At 40.0% G+C, this 21,103-nt stretch overlaps 2 protein-coding genes across 2 annotated transcripts in view; both read left to right on the top strand.

The window, feature by feature from the left end:
• Positions 1 to 204: 204 nt before the first annotated feature.
• actc1b (actin alpha cardiac muscle 1b) lies at positions 205 to 6,987 on the top strand. Its single transcript, XM_052153497.1, has 9 exons — positions 205 to 257; positions 3,399 to 3,546; positions 3,684 to 3,812; positions 3,925 to 4,035; positions 4,126 to 4,210; positions 4,442 to 4,603; positions 6,104 to 6,295; positions 6,385 to 6,566; positions 6,739 to 6,987. The coding sequence occupies exons 2-9, from the start codon at positions 3,418 to 3,420 to the stop codon at positions 6,880 to 6,882; spliced, it is 1,134 nt and encodes a 377-aa protein (XP_052009457.1). The 5' UTR covers positions 205 to 257; positions 3,399 to 3,417; the 3' UTR covers positions 6,883 to 6,987.
• A 1,975-nt stretch (positions 6,988 to 8,962) lies between these two features.
• arhgap11a (Rho GTPase activating protein 11A) overlaps positions 8,963 to 21,103 on the top strand; it is a 27,867-nt gene continuing 15,726 nt past the window's right edge. Inside the window, exons 1-3 of the mRNA XM_052153476.1 lie at positions 8,963 to 9,382; positions 11,010 to 11,080; positions 13,777 to 13,873. Coding sequence (XP_052009436.1) covers positions 9,263 to 9,382; positions 11,010 to 11,080; positions 13,777 to 13,873 — 288 coding nt within the window. The 5' untranslated portion in view covers positions 8,963 to 9,262. The remainder of the gene's footprint in view (positions 9,383 to 11,009; positions 11,081 to 13,776; positions 13,874 to 21,103) is intronic.

Here is a 21,103-nt window from a genome sequence, read left to right as displayed (position 1 = left end):
CAGAGATTATTGGCACTCGGCCGCTATTTCTAAGGAATTCTTTCTTAATTTTAGGGAGGCCCAATCCACCCCGGCAGATCAGATTCATGGGTGGAGGGGCTTATTGTCTCTTAATGATTTTTTCTTGTATACTCTTATTTGGGCTTGTGTGAACCAGATGCTCCGCCCCGACCCCCAGGAGCCAGTCTTATTTAAAGGGGGTCCCGCGCCTTGCCTCCCTGTCCCAGTGGAAGCATCAGTCTTGTGAGAACAACTTGGTGAGTCCAACTCAAATCTGAACTTTGATTGAACTTTGAATTTTGGTTGAGATGTTTTACACTTGAGATTATAACGACTGTGGTTAGATTACAAGTGTGAAATGTATTGCTAAGTTGTCTAATTAGCATCAGTAAAGTATGGGGCAGGTGAAGCAGGCGGATTTTAGTGAGTTTTTAGATTGTATGAAAGTATTAAAAGACCATACTAATGTTGTTAATGTAAAGTTTTTGGGGAGGAGATAATGATAGATTAGCTTCAGACTGAGAGGCTCACTGCTAGCGGCCTGAGTAAATGTTTTTCATGTGATATTGAAGCATCATAGTGCAACATGGCATGAATGGAGTGAAGCTGTAAAGCTGCTGTGATGCAAAGTGATGACAGCTGCAAACAGAGCGTGCTAAGGAAGTGTGAGAGAGGTGCAGCTTTACATAGAGTGTTTGTCCTCCAGTTAGACTATATCCTTTCTCTAGAATTACACACTGGAAGTCTTGAGCTGCCTGGACACGAGAGATTCGATTTCAGTTACCCTACAGGGGCAAGAGGAGAGCGAGAGACAGAGAAGGAACACCTGTCGCTGAGAGCTTTAAGCATTCCGTAACCAAGATGATTTCAATTATTATTTAAAATTCTACTGTTACATAATATTTATACTAAACTGTCAATTCTACTACGATGATTTATATCACATTTCCTCTCAAAATAGTGTAGTCTATCATTATTAGCTTATTAAGTTAATGTAAATCTAAATGATCATTTCTGCTTATAACAAGAAAAAACTATTTGCAAATGGGATTTATTTATTTTATTTTAATTTTTCTTAATCCGTTGGCAAATCGTTTTTTCTTGTCTCAAGCTAATTTTGTAAGATCTCTTTGAAAACGAGACTTAATACCTAATGCCGTTCTGCTTATCAAGCATTTTCTTTCCTGTTTTAAGGATGTAAAGATATATTAATCCAGAAAATAAGACAAAAATACTGAGTACAAACTTGTTTGTTTGTTTTTTGGTTTTAGTAAATGTAATGCAGTGGAGTGGAGGGCGGGCCAGGTTGTGATCCTATAAAATGATTTGATTTGATTTGACACACCCGGTCCCGCCCTCCCACAATAATATACAGTAAATACAGTATAATATATAGTAAATTGTACCTATGATGTAGTGCACCATGTTTATCAGTGTAGTGCACATAAGTCAGTGTAGTGCACCATGAGTCAGTGTAGTGCACATGAGTCAGTGTAGTGCACCATGTTTATCAGTGTAGTGCACATAAGTCAGTGTAGTGCACCATGAGTCAGTGTAGTGCACCATGAGTCAGTGTAGTGCACCATGTTTATCAGTGTAGTGCACCATGAGTCAGTGTAGTGCACATGAGTCAGTGTAGTGCACCATGAGTCAGTGTAGTGCACCATGTTTATCAGTGTAGTGCACCATGAGTCAGTGTAGTGCACATGAGTCAGTGTAGTGCACCATGAGTCAGTGTAGTGCACCATGTTTATCAGTGTAGTGCACCATGAGTCAGTGTAGTGCACATGAGTCAGTGTAGTGCACATGAGTCAGTGTAGTGCACCATGAGTCAGTGTAGTGCACATGAGTCAGTGTAGTGCACCATGAGTCAGTGTAGTGCACCATGAGTCAGTGTAGTGCACCATGTTTATTAGTGTAGTGCACATGAGTCAGTGTAGTGCACCATGAGTCAGTGTAGTGCACATGAGTCAGTGTAGTGCACATGAGTCAGTGTAGTGCACCATGAGTCAGTGTAGTGCACCATGAGTCAGTGTAGTGCACCATGTTTATTAGTGTAGTGCACATGAGTCAGTGTAGTGCACCATGAGTCAGTGTAGTGCACATGAGTCAGTGTAGTGCACATGAGTCAGTGTAGTGCACCATGAGTCAGTGTAGTGCACCATGAGTCAGTGTAGTGCACCATGTTTATTAGTGTAGTGCACATGAGTCAGTGTAGTGCACCATGAGTCAGTGTAGTGCACCATGTTTATCAGTGTAGTGCACATGAGTCAGTGTAGTGCACATGAGTCAGTGTAGTGCACCATGAGTCAGTGTAGTGCACCATGTTCATCAGTGTAGTGCACATGAGTCAGTGTAGTGCACATGAGTCAGTGTAGTGCACCATGAGTCGGTGTAGTGCACATGAGTCAGTGTAGTGCACATGAGTCAGTGTAGTGCACATGAGTCAGTGTAGTGCACCATGAGTCAGTGTAGTGCACCATGAGTCAGTGTAGTGCACCATGTTTATTAGTGTAGTGCACATGAGTCAGTGTAGTGCACCATGAGTCAGTGTAGTGCACCATGTTTATCAGTGTAGTGCACATGAGTCAGTGTAGTGCACCATGAGTCAGTGTAGTGCACCATGAGTCAGTGTAGTGCACCATGTTTATTAGTGTAGTGCACATGAGTCAGTGTAGTGCACAATGAGTCAGTGTAGTGCACCATGTTTATCAGTGTAGTGCACATGAGTCAGTGTAGTGCACATGAGTCAGTGTAATGCACATGAGTCAGTGTAGTGCACCATGAGTCAGTGTAGTGCACATGAGTCAGTGTAGTGCACCATGAGTCAGTGTAGTGCACATGAGTCAGTGTAGTGCACCATGAGTCAGTGTAGTGCACCATGTTTATCAGTGTAGTGCACATGAGTCAGTGTAGTGCACCATGAGTCAGTGTAGTGCACGTGAGTCAGTGTAGTGCACCATGAGTCAGTGTAGTGCACCATGAGTCAGTGTAGTGCACCATGAGTCAGTGTAGTGCACATGAGTCAGTGTAGTGCACCATGAGTCAGTGTAGTGCACATGAGTCAGTGTAGTGCACCATGAGTCAGTGTAGTGCACATGAGTCAGTGTAGTGCACCATGAGTCAGTGTAGTGCACATGAGTCAGTGTAGTGCACCATGAGTCAGTGTAGTGCACCATGAGTCAGTGTAGTGCACATGAGTCAGTGTAGTGCACATGAGTCAGTGTAGTGCACCATGAGTCAGTGTAGTGCACATGAGTCAGTGTAGTGCACATGAGTCAGTGTAGTGCACCATGTTTATCATTGTCAATTATTACTTGTTAGATTTTCCACTAAAGTAAAAGTGTCTACTGGCTCTGTGTGTCTCCATCATTGACCGAGTGTTGTTTCCTTCACAGACCAACCAGAACACCAACCATGTGCGACGACGAGGAGACTACCGCCCTTGTGTGCGACAACGGCTCTGGCTTGGTCAAGGCTGGATTTGCCGGAGATGACGCTCCCCGTGCTGTCTTCCCTTCCATTGTTGGAAGGCCCCGTCACCAGGTGTGAACACATCTGCAGAACAATCAAACAGCCGTTATAGAGGAAATCCTCTCCTGTATGCCAGCTGTTCATGTCCAGTTAAAGTTTAGTTTATGTGCAAAATAAGTCATTCACTTACCTGGTTGTCTCTCCATCAGGGTGTGATGGTCGGTATGGGTCAAAAAGACAGCTACGTAGGTGATGAGGCTCAGAGCAAGAGAGGTATCCTGACTCTGAAGTACCCCATCGAGCACGGCATCATCACTAACTGGGACGACATGGAGAAGGTGTGATGTCATGGGCTCATTCTGAACAGTATTGATTCAAAATCCAATGCATGTTGGCATTGATACTTTCTGATCTTTCGTTGTGATTAACATGATTGTTGGTGGTCTTCAGATCTGGCACCACACCTTCTACAATGAGCTGCGTGTGGCCCCTGAGGAGCACCCAACACTGCTCACTGAGGCCCCTCTCAACCCCAAGGCCAACAGGGAGAAGATGACACAGGTACTGATGATGTCATCACCACCACACGCCACACAAGAGTCCTCGTGGAGTCTTTATAGTCTGATCAGCTCCTCTTATGTCCTCTTGCAGATCATGTTTGAGACCTTCAACGTCCCTGCCATGTATGTGGCCATCCAGGCTGTGCTGTCCCTGTACGCCTCCGGCCGTACCACTGGTGAGCTTTTATAATCAATAATCAATATTCTTGAACAGGATGTAAGGTTAAGATGAGCCCTAGCTCTGTTATCTGAGAGATAGCATGAATGATCGATGCATTGTTTAGGATTTGCAGAAAGCTCTGACTGTCAGGTGTGAACGAACCATTTGTTGTCACGACTGTTATTTACAACATGACATCTGCTCGCGGGTGATTTCTGTTCGCTTAAGCTCAAGGTATTCTCTGCAGGTATCGTGCTGGACTCTGGTGACGGTGTGACCCACAACGTGCCCGTCTATGAGGGTTACGCTCTGCCCCACGCCATCATGCGTCTGGACTTGGCTGGTCGTGATCTGACTGACTATCTCATGAAGATCCTGACTGAGAGAGGCTACTCTTTCGTTACAACTGGTGAGTGACTGTAGGCTCTGACAATATTAGGGGGGCTGAGACTCAAACGAGTGATTCATTTGCGAATCGGGCATCGCTATACTGTAAACAGGTGACAGAACATATTTTAAAAACCTTTTACCTGGTCAAAAATGAAAATATCGATCAATAACCATCATTCTCAGAACTGCTTTAGTTGTGTGAAATCTGATTTTCAAAGTAATTAATTACCTTAATATTATTACTTTTAAATTCAAATAGTAGTGTAATGCATTACAATTTAAATTACAATCATTGCAATCAGATTACAGCTACTGAATTTAAATTAAATTACATTTAAGTACATTACTTGGGTTGCACATATTTTTTTATAATATTATTTGATATTCACGAAGAGCCATTCGTTCATGAATTAGAATAATTTGATTGAATCATTCTAACAAAATAATTTGTTAGAATGATTCAAATCATGGTTAAAACCAATAACTCAGGGGTTTGTGAGTCTTTCTGATCGAGTCATTCATGAAGAGTCATTTGATCATGAATCAGAATCATCTGATTTAATCATTCTAACTAAGTGATTTGTTAGAACGATTCAAATAATGATTCAAACCTATAACTCAGGAGTTTGTGAGTCTTTCTGATCGAGTCATTTGAAGAACTGGGAGTCATTCACGAAGAGTCATTTGATCATGAATCAGAATCATCTGATTTAATCATTCTAACCAAATGATTCGTTAGAACGATTCAAATAATGATTCAAACCTATAAATCTGGAGTTTGTGAGTCTTTCTGATCGAGTCATTTGAAGAACTGGGAGTCATTCACGAAGAGTAATTTGATCATGAATCAGAATCATCCGATTGAATCATTCTAACAAAATGATTCGTTAGAACGATTCAAACCATGATTCAAACCAATAACTTGTGGGAGTTAGTGAGTCTTTTTGATCGAGTCATTTGACAAAATGGGAATCATTCACGAACCGCCATTCGTTAATGAATCAGAATAATCCGATTGAATCATTCTAACAAAATGATTCGTTAGAATGATTCAAATCATGATTCAAACCAATAAATTGTGGGAGTTAGTGAGTCTTCTTGATCAAGTCATTCAACGAACTGGGAGTCACTTTACAAAGAGTCATTTGATAATGAATCAGAATCATCCAATTGAATCATTCTAACAAAATGATTCGTTAGAATGATTCAAATCATGATTCAAACCGATAGACTAACTCAGGAGTTTGTGAGTCTTTTTCACCAAGTCATTCAAAGAACCAGTTCATAAGAGTCATTCGTTGGTGAACTGGGATCTTCATATTACAATGGTCCTGTTGTGTGTTTGTTTTCGAGACAACTAGATAGAAAGATGTGCTGTATTTGTTTTATTTTGTGGTGCTTTGCATTTTTACCTCATAACATTAAATCTGCAAGCTCACAACTCGTGTAAATGTGCTTCATTTTGTCGTGGCGCCGTTGATTCAGCAGCTTCATATTCTCTGAACTTGTCTCTCCTCAGCTGAGCGTGAGATCGTGCGAGACATCAAGGAGAAGCTCTGCTATGTGGCTCTGGACTTCGAGAACGAGATGGCCACCGCTGCCTCCTCCTCCTCCCTGGAGAAGAGCTACGAGCTGCCTGACGGTCAGGTCATCACCATCGGTAACGAGCGTTTCCGCTGTCCCGAGACTCTCTTCCAGCCTTCCTTCATTGGTGAGTTTCATTGGGGAAGAAGATCCCCAACTTGTGTTTTTGTTATTGGAAACGCACCTTTTGATCCTAAAAATCTTGTCGCACCTCAGGTATGGAGTCTGCCGGTATCCATGAGACTGCCTACAACAGCATCATGAAGTGCGACATTGACATCCGCAAGGATCTGTACGCCAACAACGTCTTGTCCGGTGGTACCACCATGTACCCTGGTATTGCTGACCGTATGCAGAAGGAGATCACTGCCCTGGCCCCCAGCACCATGAAGATCAAGGTGAGGAACATAGACACTGATGCACAAGCATACAGTCCCAGATAGCAACCAGATGTGGGCCAAATCTGGCTCACTTTTGGCACTTCTGGTTTGGTTCAGGCATTGAGATTTGAACATTTACACCATTACAATTTGAAGGAAGCGTGCTCATACTTCTCCCGCCTCTCTCTAGATCATTGCTCCTCCTGAGCGTAAGTACTCTGTCTGGATCGGTGGCTCCATCCTGGCTTCCCTGTCCACCTTCCAGCAGATGTGGATCACCAAGCAGGAGTATGATGAGGCTGGTCCATCCATCGTCCACAGGAAGTGCTTCTAAACCATCGCCAATCTCTCAGTCTCAGCCGATCTGCCCTGTCTCTTTTACTGTATATACATGTGTTGTTGTAATAAAAACAAATAACTGCTAACCAATAACAGTCGGCTGTGTGGTCACTTGCCTGTTCAACCCATAATGCATTACTTTATATTATCTTGAACAAAACAAATTAAAACATTTAATATTGAGTGAATATTTACTTAATGTTGAAAATGAAGGCTGCTTATAAGTCTTAGAACTGTGGTGGCATGTAACAGTGATGGTACTACCGTAGTAGTGGTACTTTGGCATACATTGGGGTCAAAAGGTCAGAGCTCAAGTTAACAAACTCCTTTTTAAAGCCAAAGGAGGGGTGGTGGCGTAGTGGACTAAAGCACATAACTGGTAATCAGGAGGTCACTGGTTCGATCCCCACAGTCACCACCATTGTGTCCTTGAGTAAGACACTTAACTCCAGGTTGCTCCGGGGGGATTGTCCCTGTAATAAGTGCACTGTATAATACATTGGTAATCAGAAGGTTGCTGGTTCGATCCCCACAGTCACCACCATTGTGTCCTTGAGTAAGACACTTAACTCCAGGTTGCTCCGGGGGGATTGTCCCTGTAATAAGTGCTCTGTATAATACATTGGTAATCAGAAGGTTGCTGGTTCGATCCCCACAGTCACCACCATTGTGTCCTTGAGTAAGACACTTAACTCCAGGTTGCTCCGGGGGGATTGTCCCTGTAATAAGTGCTCTGTATAATACATTGGTAATCAGAAGGTTGCTGGTTCGATCCCCACAGTCACCACCATTGTGTCCTTGAGTAAGACACTTAACTCCAGGTTGCTCCGGGGGGATTGTCCCTGTAATAAGTGCTCTGTATAATACATTGGTAATCAGAAGGTTGCTGGTTTGATCCCCACAGTCACCACCATTGTGTCCTTGAGTAAGACACTTACTCCAGGTTGCTCCGGGGGGATTGTCCCTGTAATAAGTGTACTGTAAGTCGCTTTGGATAAAAGCATCTGCCAAATGCATAAATGTAAATATATTACAAAGATTTGATCAAATATACATTTTATATTATATTTTTTATAAGTTCCAAAAACAACTGTGTCAACGTAAAATTGACCAAAGCTAAAGTTGAGCAAAAATATATTTATTTATTTTTTATGTCATTCATAAATTTTGAAAGCCTTAAAAATAAATAATAAATCCTATTATATTTTTTTATTTATATATTTGAAGTTAAATCATCTTAAAGTGTATGAAGCAGCACACACACAGCTTATGAAATCTGTCAACTTATATGACAATTAATTGTAAAAGCCCTAAAACAGACAATAAATCGTCATAATCGCAATTATTCGTTTGACAAATATTCGTCAGCCAAATTTCATCATTATGACAGCCCTACACTGGAGTCTTATGGATAACTTTTATGCTGCATTTATGTGCTTTTTGGGGCTTCAAAGTTCTGGTCACCATTCACTTGCATTGTATGGACCTACAGAGCTGAAATATTCTTCTAAAAATCTTCATTTGTGTTCTGCAGAAGAAAGTCAGTCACACACATCTGGGATGACATGAGGGTGAGTAAATAATGAGAGAAACTGTCTGTAAATGACTGTACACATGTGCTCACTGTAAACAATGGTCATATATATATATATATTTTTTTTTTTTTTGTTGAAACCCAGGTGAAAAAAATTGAAAGAATAATAATGTTATTTTTATATGTTATTTGCTGCATTAGAGAAATGTTGTCCAATTGTTCAAAGTCCGAATAGCTCAAGTTAAGCTCTTTTTTCTAAAACAAAAAATCTCCAGCTCTAGTAGATTCATGACGTGTGTGTGACGCGTGCATAAACATGCAACTTTATTCAGAACTCACGCCTTTGCTGCGCCATCGATCACGCGTGTCACTCAAGTGACGCAGCAGAAGAGGAGAGTGAGAGGGGCGGGGCCATATGAGACGGAAACATCACGTGACTCCTCCTGAACCTATCGGAGTGCAGGAAATGCTAGCGTGACGTAGGCAGAGCGAAATTTGAATGCCTTTTTTCCCCAGCTGCCGTTGTGAAGACGTGCAGACATAAACACTGGATTTACATGGGATTTTTAGATGTTTACACGGTTATTATGACGTAAACATGCAACAGAATCCTGCACATGAAATGTTAGACATGTTTGGTGACTTTTGTTGTTGTTTTGGTGTTTTTTATTGAAATCCGTGTGGCGGAAATGAGAATATTATAATAACCACCAGAGTTTGTGTATTCAGCGCATTGTTTTTACGCATAGTTCGCTTATTTTTACATTTCAAACACTGTTTTGGCACGCGTCTCTTCATATTTTGAATTCTGAGTAGTTTAAAAGTATTTTAAAAGGCAATAATGAAGGTTTTAGAGAGAAATGTGGTTCGTCTCGCGGTCGTTCAGTATCTTCGGTCCGTTTATGGGATTAAAATAAAAAACTGGAATAAAAACAGGATCAAACAGACATCGGTCAACACGGTGAGTTCATAAACCGCTTCAAATATGTGATTTATGGTGAATATTAGAGGATTCAGATGTAACCTCAGTTCCTATAACACATCTATAACACATTGTGTACAGGAAATAGAATTGTGTGTGTGTTTGTATAAATGAACTGGGATTATGTAAACAAACTGGCATTTAAAGGGTTAAAATCCCGAAAATAAATAAACATTTGGTAGTTATAATCAGGACTAATTTTTTAAAAATTCTAAGTGAGTGAAAGTGGAAAATAATATTAATATATAATATTTTTATTGGAGTTTTCAAGCTGACATTTTTGTCATGTAAGGACCTCTGAGTGTGAGTTTGTTTTTAATCTACACAAAATATTATAATGCATAAAAATCAATGACATCCCAGACTGTGATAATCCAAAAAATAAAGGCATTTAGTATATGGAACATAATATAAATGAAGATTTTTAGAAGAATATTTCAGCTCTGTAGGTACATACAATGCAAGTGAATGGTGACCAGAACTTTGAAGCTCCAAAAATCACATAAAGGCAGCATAAAAGTAATCCAGTGGTTTAATCCATGTATTTTGAGGTCTAATTGGTTTTGGTAGAGAAGAAATTAAAATATATTTCCCTTTCCACTGTTCATCTTTCCATTGCAGTTTCTAGGCACGATCATAATTTCAAGCTCGATTACACTTCCTAGTGCTTGACGCATGTGCAGAGCGCTAGCTGGTGCTAGGAAGTGTTACTGAGCTTGAAATCATGATTGCCAAGGAGACTGCTGATGTTAAGATTTGCAGTGAAAATGATCTGTTTCTCACCCTAAACCAATCAGATTGCTCCAGAAGACATGGATTAAACCACTGGATTACTTTTATGCTGCTTCAAAGTTCTGGTCACCATTCACTTGCATTGTATGGACCTACAGAGCTGAAATATTCTTCTAAAAATCTTAATTTGTGTTCTGCAGAAGAAAGTCAGTCACACACATCTGGGATGACATGAGGATGAGTAAATGATGTGACAAATTTCATTTTTGGGTGAACTGTCCCTTTAAAATATTTTGATTCAAGATACAACCATCAGTCATTAATTGCAGGTCACCATAAGCACAGACAATAATATTGACTATATATAGTATATCAATATATTTTAGCAATAGCACTTCAAACAACAACAAACCCTGTATACTGTGCATGAAGCTGACTTCAGCTTTACATGCATATGGCTTGTTATTGTACGTGAAGTCAAAGAACAATGTGACAATTCCAGCCACTGAACTCTAACGGTTTGATTCTGGTCTTGTGAGAGTTTTATTGAGTCTGATCGGCTTATGTTTGAGGTGATTTTTCTCGCTGCATATTTTCTTTCACGTGTGTATAAATTACATTAGCTCAATCATGAGGGGAAATGCTGTTGAGCTGCTGTTGATTTTCAAAACGGACAGAGCTTGACTTGTTCATATCTTCTTCATGAATGCAGGTTACTCCTCGAACTGTAAATACCTGAACCGTTGCGTCTCAAACAGACTTGAGCCCTATGGCTATGAAATTACATTGAGCTCAGTTAATGTGCTCCTGTAAAGACATGTTTGAACCAAGCTGATTTATAACCATGTTATAACGATCATTTTTCCCATTCTAGGTGAGGGTGTTTGGGGTTGCACTAGAAAGTCTGCCACACTGCCATGTGCTGGACTATGGAGACATACCCTGGTAAGACCCACAGTCTGAAATTACTTACAGATGCCTGTTTGTGCAAGTAAAAACATTTGACTCCCTAATGTCTGTCAGACTGTTAGTTTGTGTCCAGACTAGAGGTAGACTGATATATTGGTTTCGATTAATCGGTGCTATCGGATTGGAACTATCGGTTATCATTTACATTTATGCATTTGGCAGACGCTTTTATCCAAAGCGACTTACAGTGCACTTATTACAGGGACAATCCCCCCGGAGCAACCTGGAGTTAAGTGTCTTACTCAAGGACACAATGGTGGTGACTGTGGGGATCAAACCAGCAACCTTCTGATTACCAGTTATGTGCTTTAGACCACTACACCACCACTACTCCACTTTTATCAGCAAAAAGCGATACCGATAGTTGCAGATAGTGTTTTTTTTCCTTCGAGCGACTATATAGGAATATGCACCATACTGTACCTCATCTGGATATATATATATAACCCTAACCTAACCCTTATATATACACACACACACACACACACAAAACCCTTAATCTGGTGACTATATAAGATATAAAAAGCTTAATTTGGTAAATGCTTCACTATAGAGCATTGTAACAGAGGTCTCTGTCATTTCAAAATAAGAGTCCTGGAATAAGTGGGTGTTTTTCGGGCGTGTTCATGGTCCTGCACAGGGACTAAAAATGATTCAAGAAATAAAAAACGGGAACAAAGTGATATTCGATTGTTCCGGAGTGGAAACGTTATTTTTAGATGCTGTAACCAGTTATAACCGGTTAATTTTGTTCCGATAATGTTTTCATGACACCAAAGGGTTTATTCACAATATTTTGGGGGGAATTACGCCGCTTCATGTTGACTGAAAAATGAAACATGTGCTTTGATCCTGAAGGAAACTGCAGCATCACACATTTATTTGCCTAATCGCACGTTGTGGATGTTGCATTCTGTGAATGAAGACATTTTTAATAACTGTATATAATTACTACATATACTGTACATGCACGACTAATCCAAGCAAAAGTGTATCTTGTGAGTGGTGTTGTGGGCTGAAGCACATAGCTGGTAATCAGGAGGTTGCTGGTTTGATCCCCACAGTCACCATCATTGTGTCCTTGAGTAAGACACTTAACTCCAGGTTGCTCCGGGGGGATTGTCCCTGTAATAAGTGCTCTGTATAATACATTGGTACTCAGAAGGTTGCTGGTTTGATCCCCACAGTCACCACCATTGTGTCCTTGAGTAAGACACTTAACTCCAGGTTGCTCCGGGGGGATTGTCCCTGTAATAAGTGCTTTGTATAATACATTGGTACTCAGAAGGTTGCTGGTTCGATCCCCACAGTCACCACCATTGTGTCCTTGAGTAAGACACTTAACTCCAGGTTGCTCCGGGGGGATTGTCCCTGTAATAAGTGCTCTCTATAATACATTAGTACTCAGAAGGTTGCTGGTTTGATCCCCACAGTCACCATCATTGTGTCCTTGTAATAAGTGTAATAAGTGCACTGTAAGTCACTTTGGATAAAAGCGTCTGCCAAATGCATAAATGTAAATATATAAATATAAGCAAAACATTATTACAGGTCAAAAGAACATTTCTCAGTTGTTTCTTCAGTCAATTATTGTTAGATATGATGCATTAATACAGATTTGATGCTGTCGGGTTTTGACTCAGAAATAAAATCATACTTTATGATGATTTCTATCCTGATAAATCCACCACACAGGAAATAAATTAATTGCTTATTTTCACTCTTGTTGGTGAGGCAAGTGGCTTATTTTGGGCTTGTTTTTTCCAGACCTCTTGTGAGATCTGGCAGCACTGCAACAGGTATTTCTCCCACCCCTTAGCGCAGAATACTGACATTTAAAATAAGAATGTGATTGTTACGACCCTGGCCTTTTTCTTTATTTTGGTAAATAAACTTAACCTTTTTTCTATGGCCATTGCGACATTTGTTTTCTTATTTTGATGCTTATGTTGGTCCCAAACTTGGGTCGTAACGGTTATTAACCGTCCTTTTATATTTTGTTCTAACTGGTCACTATATGGAAATGAGACTTCTGAACGGGAACGAAAACTGAAAGTTTTTGCCAGAATGAACCGAAATGAAAAACATTTTATTTTTAGTCCCTGGTCCTGCGTTATGCTCCATATCTTTATTTTTTCTGGTTATCATCGGCTTGCACAATAAACTGCATCTAGGATTGTTTTATTTTGTAGTCTTGTAGCCTCTCTCTCTCTCTCTCTCTCTCTCTCTCTCATATATATATATATATGTACCAGTCATAGTGATGAAAGACATTCTATAAATCAATTTATAAAAACTATCTGCAGATTAATCAATTATCGGCCTTTTCCACCTCCGTAGCTCTAGTCTCGGCAAAATCCACAATCAGTCAACCTCTAGTCCAGACTTTGTTATATATCATGTTTATTCAAGCATTTGTGCCCAATTCACAGCTTAACGTCTATACGTCCCACAGCAGTCTCAACATCAGCTGTTGATCTATAGGGATTTATCAAGGTTAGATGATCAGATAAACGCATGATCGATCTTGGAGTTCATAAAATCACTGTTTCTTTAAACAGTTTAAATTGCACAAATATTTGAATTTGCATGACTGAAAATGTAAATATAAGAATGCAACATGCCATCTGCACTGCACACATGCATGAACTCGAATTTGTGAACTCTTCCAGCTTTATAGTAGATGTTTGTTCGAGCCTCATGGAGCATTTGGACACAGAGGGCCTCTTCAGAAAATCAGGCTCTGTTGTTCGGGTCAAGACCCTCCGGGTGAGTGATGACTTGAGTTTTATTTCCTGTAGAGACTTTGGCCGGTGGCATTATTTAACAATGTCTGTGCTGTTGTGACCCTGAAGGGCAAACTGGACCAGGGTGAGGACTGTCTGGCCACTGCTCTGCCGCTGGACGTCGCTGGACTTCTGAAACAGTTTTTCAGGGAGCTTCCGAGCCAGTTCTGACCGTAGATCTGCACAGTGCTTTCCTGAAGGCCCAGGAGCTGCCCACCGAAGAGGAGAGGACCTCAACCACGGTTCTGCTGTCCTGTGTGCTGCCCGACAGGAATTTAAACACGCTGCGCTATTTCTGCAGTTTCCTGAAGAGTGTCTCTCAACGGTACGATGTGAAAAAGAGCAATTACTCTGTCTGACTTGAATCTGTTGTTATGCTAATTATGGCTCAGCGGTTTCTTTTGAGAATTTGTTTAGCAGCAGGTGGTTTAACATGTGTAAAGTGTGTGTATTGCTCATTCAATCTGTGTGTATTGCTTGTTCCTTTCAGCTGTGCTGAGAATAAGATGGACAGCAGTAATCTCGCTGTCATATTTGCACCGAATCTCTTTCACTGTGGTGACGGCACAGAGAAACTGAGCAGCAGCACAGAGAAGAAACTAAAGCATCAGACAGCAGCTGTGCAGTGTCTCATAGACAACGCTCAACACTTAGGTACACATCACTTTACTGACTTATTATAAACCTGCTTTGTAGTGACGTACCGATCTACTGTATCGGCCAAACATCGGACATTGGCCGATTGAAATATGCGTCAGACAATCAGCCTAAAACTCCTGCTGTGTGAAAGAAAACATCTCTCGTGTGGAATTACATTGAAATGGGTGACAAGGACAGGATAGTTGTAATTTGTAAGATTTGCACAGGTGGAATTTTACAAGGTGAATCTACCGTTAACTTTTATAAAAATTTCGCCTTAAAGCTCAACACAGCAATGCATATGATAAGTTTGTTAAAGGAATAGAGAAAATTCTCTCATTTACTCACTCTCATGCCATCCCAGATGTGTTTGACTTTCTTTCTTCTGCAGAACGCAAATTAAGATTTTTAGAAGAATATTTCAGCTCTGTAGGTCCATACAATGCAAGTGAATGGTGACCAGAACTTTGAAGCTCCAAAAAGAACGTAAAGGCAGCATAAAAGTAATACACAAGAATCCAGTGGTTTAATCCATGTCTTCAGAAGTGATATGATAGGTGTGAGTGAGAAACAGATCAATATTTAAGTCATTTTCTACTATAAATCTACACTTTCACTTTCACTTAAGACTCCAGTGGTTTAATCCATGTCTTCAGAAGTGATATGATAGGTGTGGGTGAGAAACAGATCAACATTTAAGTCATTTTCTACTATAAATCTCCACTTTCACTTTCACATAAGACTCCAGTGGTTTAATCCATGTCTTCAGAAGTGATATGATAGGTGTGAGTGAGAAACAGATCAATATTTAAGTCATTTTCTACTATAAATCTACACTTTCACTTTCACTTAAGACTCCAGTGGTTTAATCCATGTCTTCAGAAGTGATATGATAGGTGTGGGTGAGAAACAGATCAATATTTAAGTCATTTTCTACTATAAATCTACACTTTCACTTTCACATAAGACTCCAGTGGTTTAATCCATGTCTTCAGAAGTGATATGATAGGTGTGGGTGAGAAACAGATCAACATTTAAGTCATTTTCTACTATAAATCTACACTTTCACTTTCACATAAGAAGAAGTGATATGATGGGTGTGGGTGAGAAACTCTTCTTGCAACCTGGTCTCATAGTGAAAACGTGACTATATACGTAGTAGTAGTAGAAAATCATATCACTTCTGAAGACATGGATTAAACCACTGGAGTCTTATGTGAAAGTGAAAGTGTAGATTTATAGTAGAAAATGACCTAAATATTGATCTGTTTCTCACCCACACCTATCATATCACTTCTGAAGACATGGATTAAACCACTGGAGACTTATGGATTACTTTTATGCTGCCTTTATGTGCTTTTTGGAGCTTCAAAATTCTGGTCACCATTCACTTGTATTGTATGGACCTACAGAGCTGAAATATTCTTCTAAAAATCTTAATTTGTGTTCTGTTGAAGAAAGATAGTCAAACACATCTGGGATGACATGAGGGTGGGGTGAGTAAATGATGCTAAAATTTACATTTTTGGGTGAACTGTGCCTTTAAAGGTAAAACGGAAGCTGCTTCAGCTTTATCACAGTTCTGTTAATAGTGAAATCTTACTATTGAGAATTTATTTAATACAAGTTAATAATGTCCTTTTTGTCTCAGTGTTTTGTTTACAACTGAGACCAGTTACTCTGACTCATAGAAGACATGTAGAGGCATCTACATCTTAATCCTCAATTGAACGGTCCCGATATCTTATTATAAATCCAGAGATCTTTCTCTCTACACAATAAAAGTGAACCACCGCCACTATTCTTAAAAGACCTTACTGTTTTAGCACGTGTTCTTCAAATAAATGAAAATACTTGAAAATAGTATATATTATGCATGTAATCAATAAAGATGCAATAAAAAATATATATATGCAATTTCAAGACCTTATATTTTTGAATGAATACATGGATTTGTACCTTTTTAATAAGCTAAAATTTGATAAATTATGAATATTTGCACATGTGCAATATTTCTAGATGCATTTAGTAAAATTCATATTTTTGTAATAGTTCCCATGTATAACAGCATTAGTTGGGAGACAATTTCTTCCAAATGCAAGCAAAAGTGACATTATAAAAATGACATCTGTCAGAATCGAATCGGAATCAATATCTAGCCCTTTTTAATTATCCGTGACGTGAAACACGGTGACAAAGTAGAACCATCAAACTATCGGTATCGGCAAATGTTGTTCTAAATGATCCGATATTGGCATTGGCTCACAGAGATCGTATACATGCATCGGTGCGGTTTTGTTTGTTGGAGGCATTAGCGAATATCTGTCACAACTGCTTAATTGTCAATCCTAATTTCTCCACTAGATGCCCACCAAAATGTAAATCCACAGAACATTTAACAGGGATTATTCTTTTTCCTGTTTGAACAAAATACCTTTTATAAAACGGATCGATGCAGCTCTAAAATCTTGATCTTAATGAATCTTGGATGAGACGTTCTAGCCATTATAAAAGAGCGGAACAATGTGACAGTACCTTCAGTTGAATGGGGAATGTTTTTATTGTCCTGTGCTTGTTTGTAGGTGTGGCTCCTCAGTTCCTGATAGAGAAGGTTCCGGCCATGTTGGGTTGTGATTATGGGATGTTCTCACCATCTACAGTGTCTCTAGAGGAGAGCAGCTCTCACTCTGACCTGAAGAAAAGCAACAGACGCAGTTTAGGAGGTGAGAACGGCATTATAACAATATCCTCAATCAAGGGTTATAACCACATCAAGCTTGAGGAGAAACAGATATGGCTAATAATGATTTGAAGGCTTCTAGTTGAGTGGGTTTATCTTGTATTCCAGATGTGGTAAATGGAGCTCTGAATAAGTTTAAAACTAGTAGAACGCCAACAAATACGCCTCAATCTGACGGAGCAGGTGGGTAAATGTTCACATCTGTAAATGCATTTCAGCTGCTCTGGAATCACATTAAAACTGCTGGAAGATATCTACGCTCATCCTTACTAATCAAACACTATCTTTAGGTCCTTTCTTCATTATTGACTTGGCTTTCTGTTGGCACGTTGCTTTGCTGCATTACTCAAGTAGTTCCTGATCTGTTTGCTTTTGTACAAAGTTACTAGCTGCCATTTAAGACAGTCTCTCTCTGAAACTTTTGCTTTGAAATTGCTTGAGCTTCCTTCTCCTGGTTGAACGCATTGCCTGGCCACTTGCAACTAAAGAATAATGGGAAAATCCTACAGTAATAATGAGTAATCTCCATAACGAATTCTGTGTTTGTTCAGTGTTCTCCACGGCGACTCCAGTCATCATGACTCCAAACACGAAGCGGAAACTTCCTGTGGAGTCGGCACAGTCTCACGGGTTCTCCAATAAGAAACGGAGGTCTATCAAGAAGAACCTCGGCCTGGAGCTGCTGCCAAACGCTCTGTTTGGAGGAACATCTACACCAGGATCAGGTGAGTCATGTGACAGTTTGGAGCTTCAGGGCGGCTCATGTGCTTTCAGGAAGTAATTGGCGTACAAAACTCTCAGTGTAATCGTGAAGATTATCGTATCTTTGTTGTCATGTTTTCTCAGCACACAGTGCAGGAGGGGTTCTGGACTCGACTCACAACGGTTTTCTGTCTTCTGTGGGCAGAAACTCGCGTCTGTCCAGCAGTTCAGCGAGGAGGAAGAGCAAACGACTGAGAGATCGTAGTGTGAGCAGGTACAACAATCGCTCATTGTTCACTCAAAAATTATAATTCTATCATTTACTCACCCCTATGCAATCATATATATCTTTCTTTCTTCTATGGAACACAAATGAAGATTTTTGATGGAGATATGAGGTGCTTTTATCCGTACAAAGCTCTATAAAGCTCATAAAGGTATTTCATACAACTCTGGAGGTTTAATCCATGTCTCTTGACGTTCACGAGAGAAACTTGTTTACGCATCCTCGTGCTCACGTGCATGTAAACGCAAGAACTTCCGGTCGTATTGCACACATGCCAGTCCTTGTGAAAAATGTATCTGCGTATCGGTCAAGCGCAAGGATACGTATACAAGCTTCTCTCGTGAACGTGCATAGGAGAACAGGGCAAAAGTGAACCGTTTTGGTAAAACAATGCACGTGAGAATTTCCTATGCGTGTGTCAGGGGTTTCGACACAAAAGTCTTCCGCGATAGGATGCTGCTGTGCCTCCTTGGGAAGCTTCCTCGGTCCTAGCGGTGCATTTTGAGAATTAATATTTATTTAATGTGGCAGACTTCGGGGGTCTGGGTATCTCAGCGAGTATGAATCCAGGGCATGCTGAGTGACTCCAGCCAGGTCTCCTTAGCAACCAAATTGGCCCGGTTGCTAGGGAGGGTAGAGTCACATGGGGTAACCTCCTCGTGGTCACTATAATGTGGTTCTCGCTCTCGGTGGGGCGTGTGGTGAGTTGTGCGTGGATGCCGCGGAGAATAGCGTGAAGCCTCCACACGCACTACGTCTCCACGGTAACGCGCTCAACAAGTCATGTGATAAGATGCGCGGATTGACGGTCTCAGACGCGGAGGCAACTGAGATTCATCCTCTGCCTCCCGGATTGAGGCAAGTCACTACGCCACCACGAGGACTTGGGAGCGCATTGGGAATTGGGTGTTACAAATTGGGAAAAAAGTGGAGAAAATAAAAAAAATGATGGTCGGACTTCGATCAGTTTCCGGGTCACAGGCTTTCAGGAGCAAGGTAACGAGGATGCACAATTTAAGAAAGGAGAAGCAGCCTGAATTTTTGCTTCTTCTTTTTTCTCACCCAAACTGTTCGTATCGCTTCAGAAGACATGGATTAAACCACTCGTGTCGTATGGATTACCTTAATGATGCCTTTATGTCCTTTTTGGACCTTGAAAGTGTTGGACCCCATTTACTTACACGTTATATCTCTTTAAAAAAAAATCTTCATTTGTGTTTCTCAGAGGAAATATATGAGTTTGAGACAACATAATGGTGAGTAAATGATAGGATGATTATCATTTTTGGGTGTACTTTTCCTTTTTTTGTGATAAACTAATCCAAATTCAAATTTGACCATGAATGTCATAAATAGATGCAACACAAAAAGCTTCAAGCAATAAATTGCATCAATTTCACATGTAACACATTTTCTTTGGCGTTGAAGTTTCTTTTGTTTACGTGGTGCTCGTCTCGGTGATGGGATCTCCCTATTCGTTAATGTACTTCTGTCTTGATTTCAGAGTTGAATCGGGAAAGCAGGCTGTTTCTCTCCCAGAGTCCATAAGAAAGAGCCCATGAGGAAATCTCTGCGTCTGCGCTTCAGTCTGGGGAAATCCAGCCGAGAGTCTGTAAGTTCAGAAACATCATCATCTCTGGTCGCCTCCATCAGAGACTCCAATACAACCGCTTAACAACCAATCAGTGCTATGCAACAGTGATTTGCATGACGGTGCTGTCTAATTGCTTATGTAATAAATATTCATGTATGAATAATATAGCACTTTTAAGAACTAATGTTAATTGAATTCTGGACTTGTTATATTCTATTGACTAGTCCTAAATACTGTGAGCACTCCTTCAGTTTTGTCTCTTTCACCATCTAGTGGCAGTTTAATGTAGGTACACATGCTGCTATGAGTGGAGAATATATAGTCGTCCACAACACTACATTCTAGTTAGACATCCAGAAATATTGTGCACTCAATTTCAATGTTATAAAATACATGTATTAATCAAAGAGGTTTTAAGGTATTCTTTTCACAGTCTTTGTTTTGAGGGTTATGAAAGAATAGAAAAGACACATGTTAGCTGAAATCTCATTGATATAGAGGATAAACATGGAAATGGTGCTTTAAGATGTTTTAGGGATCAAGAAAATATAATTTTACACTTGTTAACAATCACTAAGTTAATATATATATATATATGTATGTATTGTGACGTTTGTGTAATTGTGTGTAATAATTTTTGTGTGTTGTTAATGTTGCACATATTGCACAATGCTGTAACATTGTGACTTTTGGAGGGTAAATATCTATATTTTTATCTAATAAGCTTATATTACTAAAAGAATTGTGGCTTAATAAAATGCTTTAATAACAAATGAATATTAATACTATTATTAACAGTTTTATTTTCATAATTAAAATGTGTATTTGTAGTGTTACTGACATGGTCATTATATTATGCATGTATATATGCTCGGAAATAAAAAGATTATTGACCAGAAACTCTTTTACTGGCGGTATTTATTTCAGTAAAGGGTTCAAACAGTTCCTCGTAATTTAACGCAACAGACATGAATCAGACCATAACAAAAGAATAAAAAGCAGGTGCCTCTATTTCAACAGAACGTCAATACACATTCACAACTGGGGCCAAAGGGGTCAGAGGTCATAGGGTGGCTCCTAGCAACACAAGAGAGCTGCACCGGTTTTATCTTCACCGTGAGTCTGCGTTTAGTCCGGCTGTTTTAAACAAGAGTCCCACAAAAGGTCAGTACCAATATTCATGCTTCAAACTACCCTACAGGTTGAATTTAAGGCAACATATGGAATAGCCATTGCATGTTAAGTAACATTC

Source organism: Xyrauchen texanus, chromosome 22 (assembly GCF_025860055.1).
Source record: "Xyrauchen texanus isolate HMW12.3.18 chromosome 22, RBS_HiC_50CHRs, whole genome shotgun sequence".
Classification (NCBI taxonomy): Eukaryota; Metazoa; Chordata; class Actinopteri; order Cypriniformes; family Catostomidae; genus Xyrauchen; species Xyrauchen texanus.
Note: the sequence above shows the minus strand (reverse complement) of the source record. Positions and strands in the feature narration are given on the sequence as shown.

What these genes read in the sequence shown, in the direction of transcription:
- actc1b (XM_052153497.1), top strand. Translation starts at nt 3,418, where the DNA reads ATGTGCGACGACGAGGAGACTACCGCCCTTGTGTGCGACAACGGCTCT. An exon ending in TTGGAAGGCCCCGTCACCAG is followed by an intron (nt 3,547 to 3,683) that starts GTGTGAACACAT and finishes TCTCTCCATCAG; the next exon opens with GGTGTGATGGTCGGTATGGG. An exon ending in ACAGGGAGAAGATGACACAG is followed by an intron (nt 4,036 to 4,125) that starts GTACTGATGATG and finishes GTCCTCTTGCAG; the next exon opens with ATCATGTTTGAGACCTTCAA.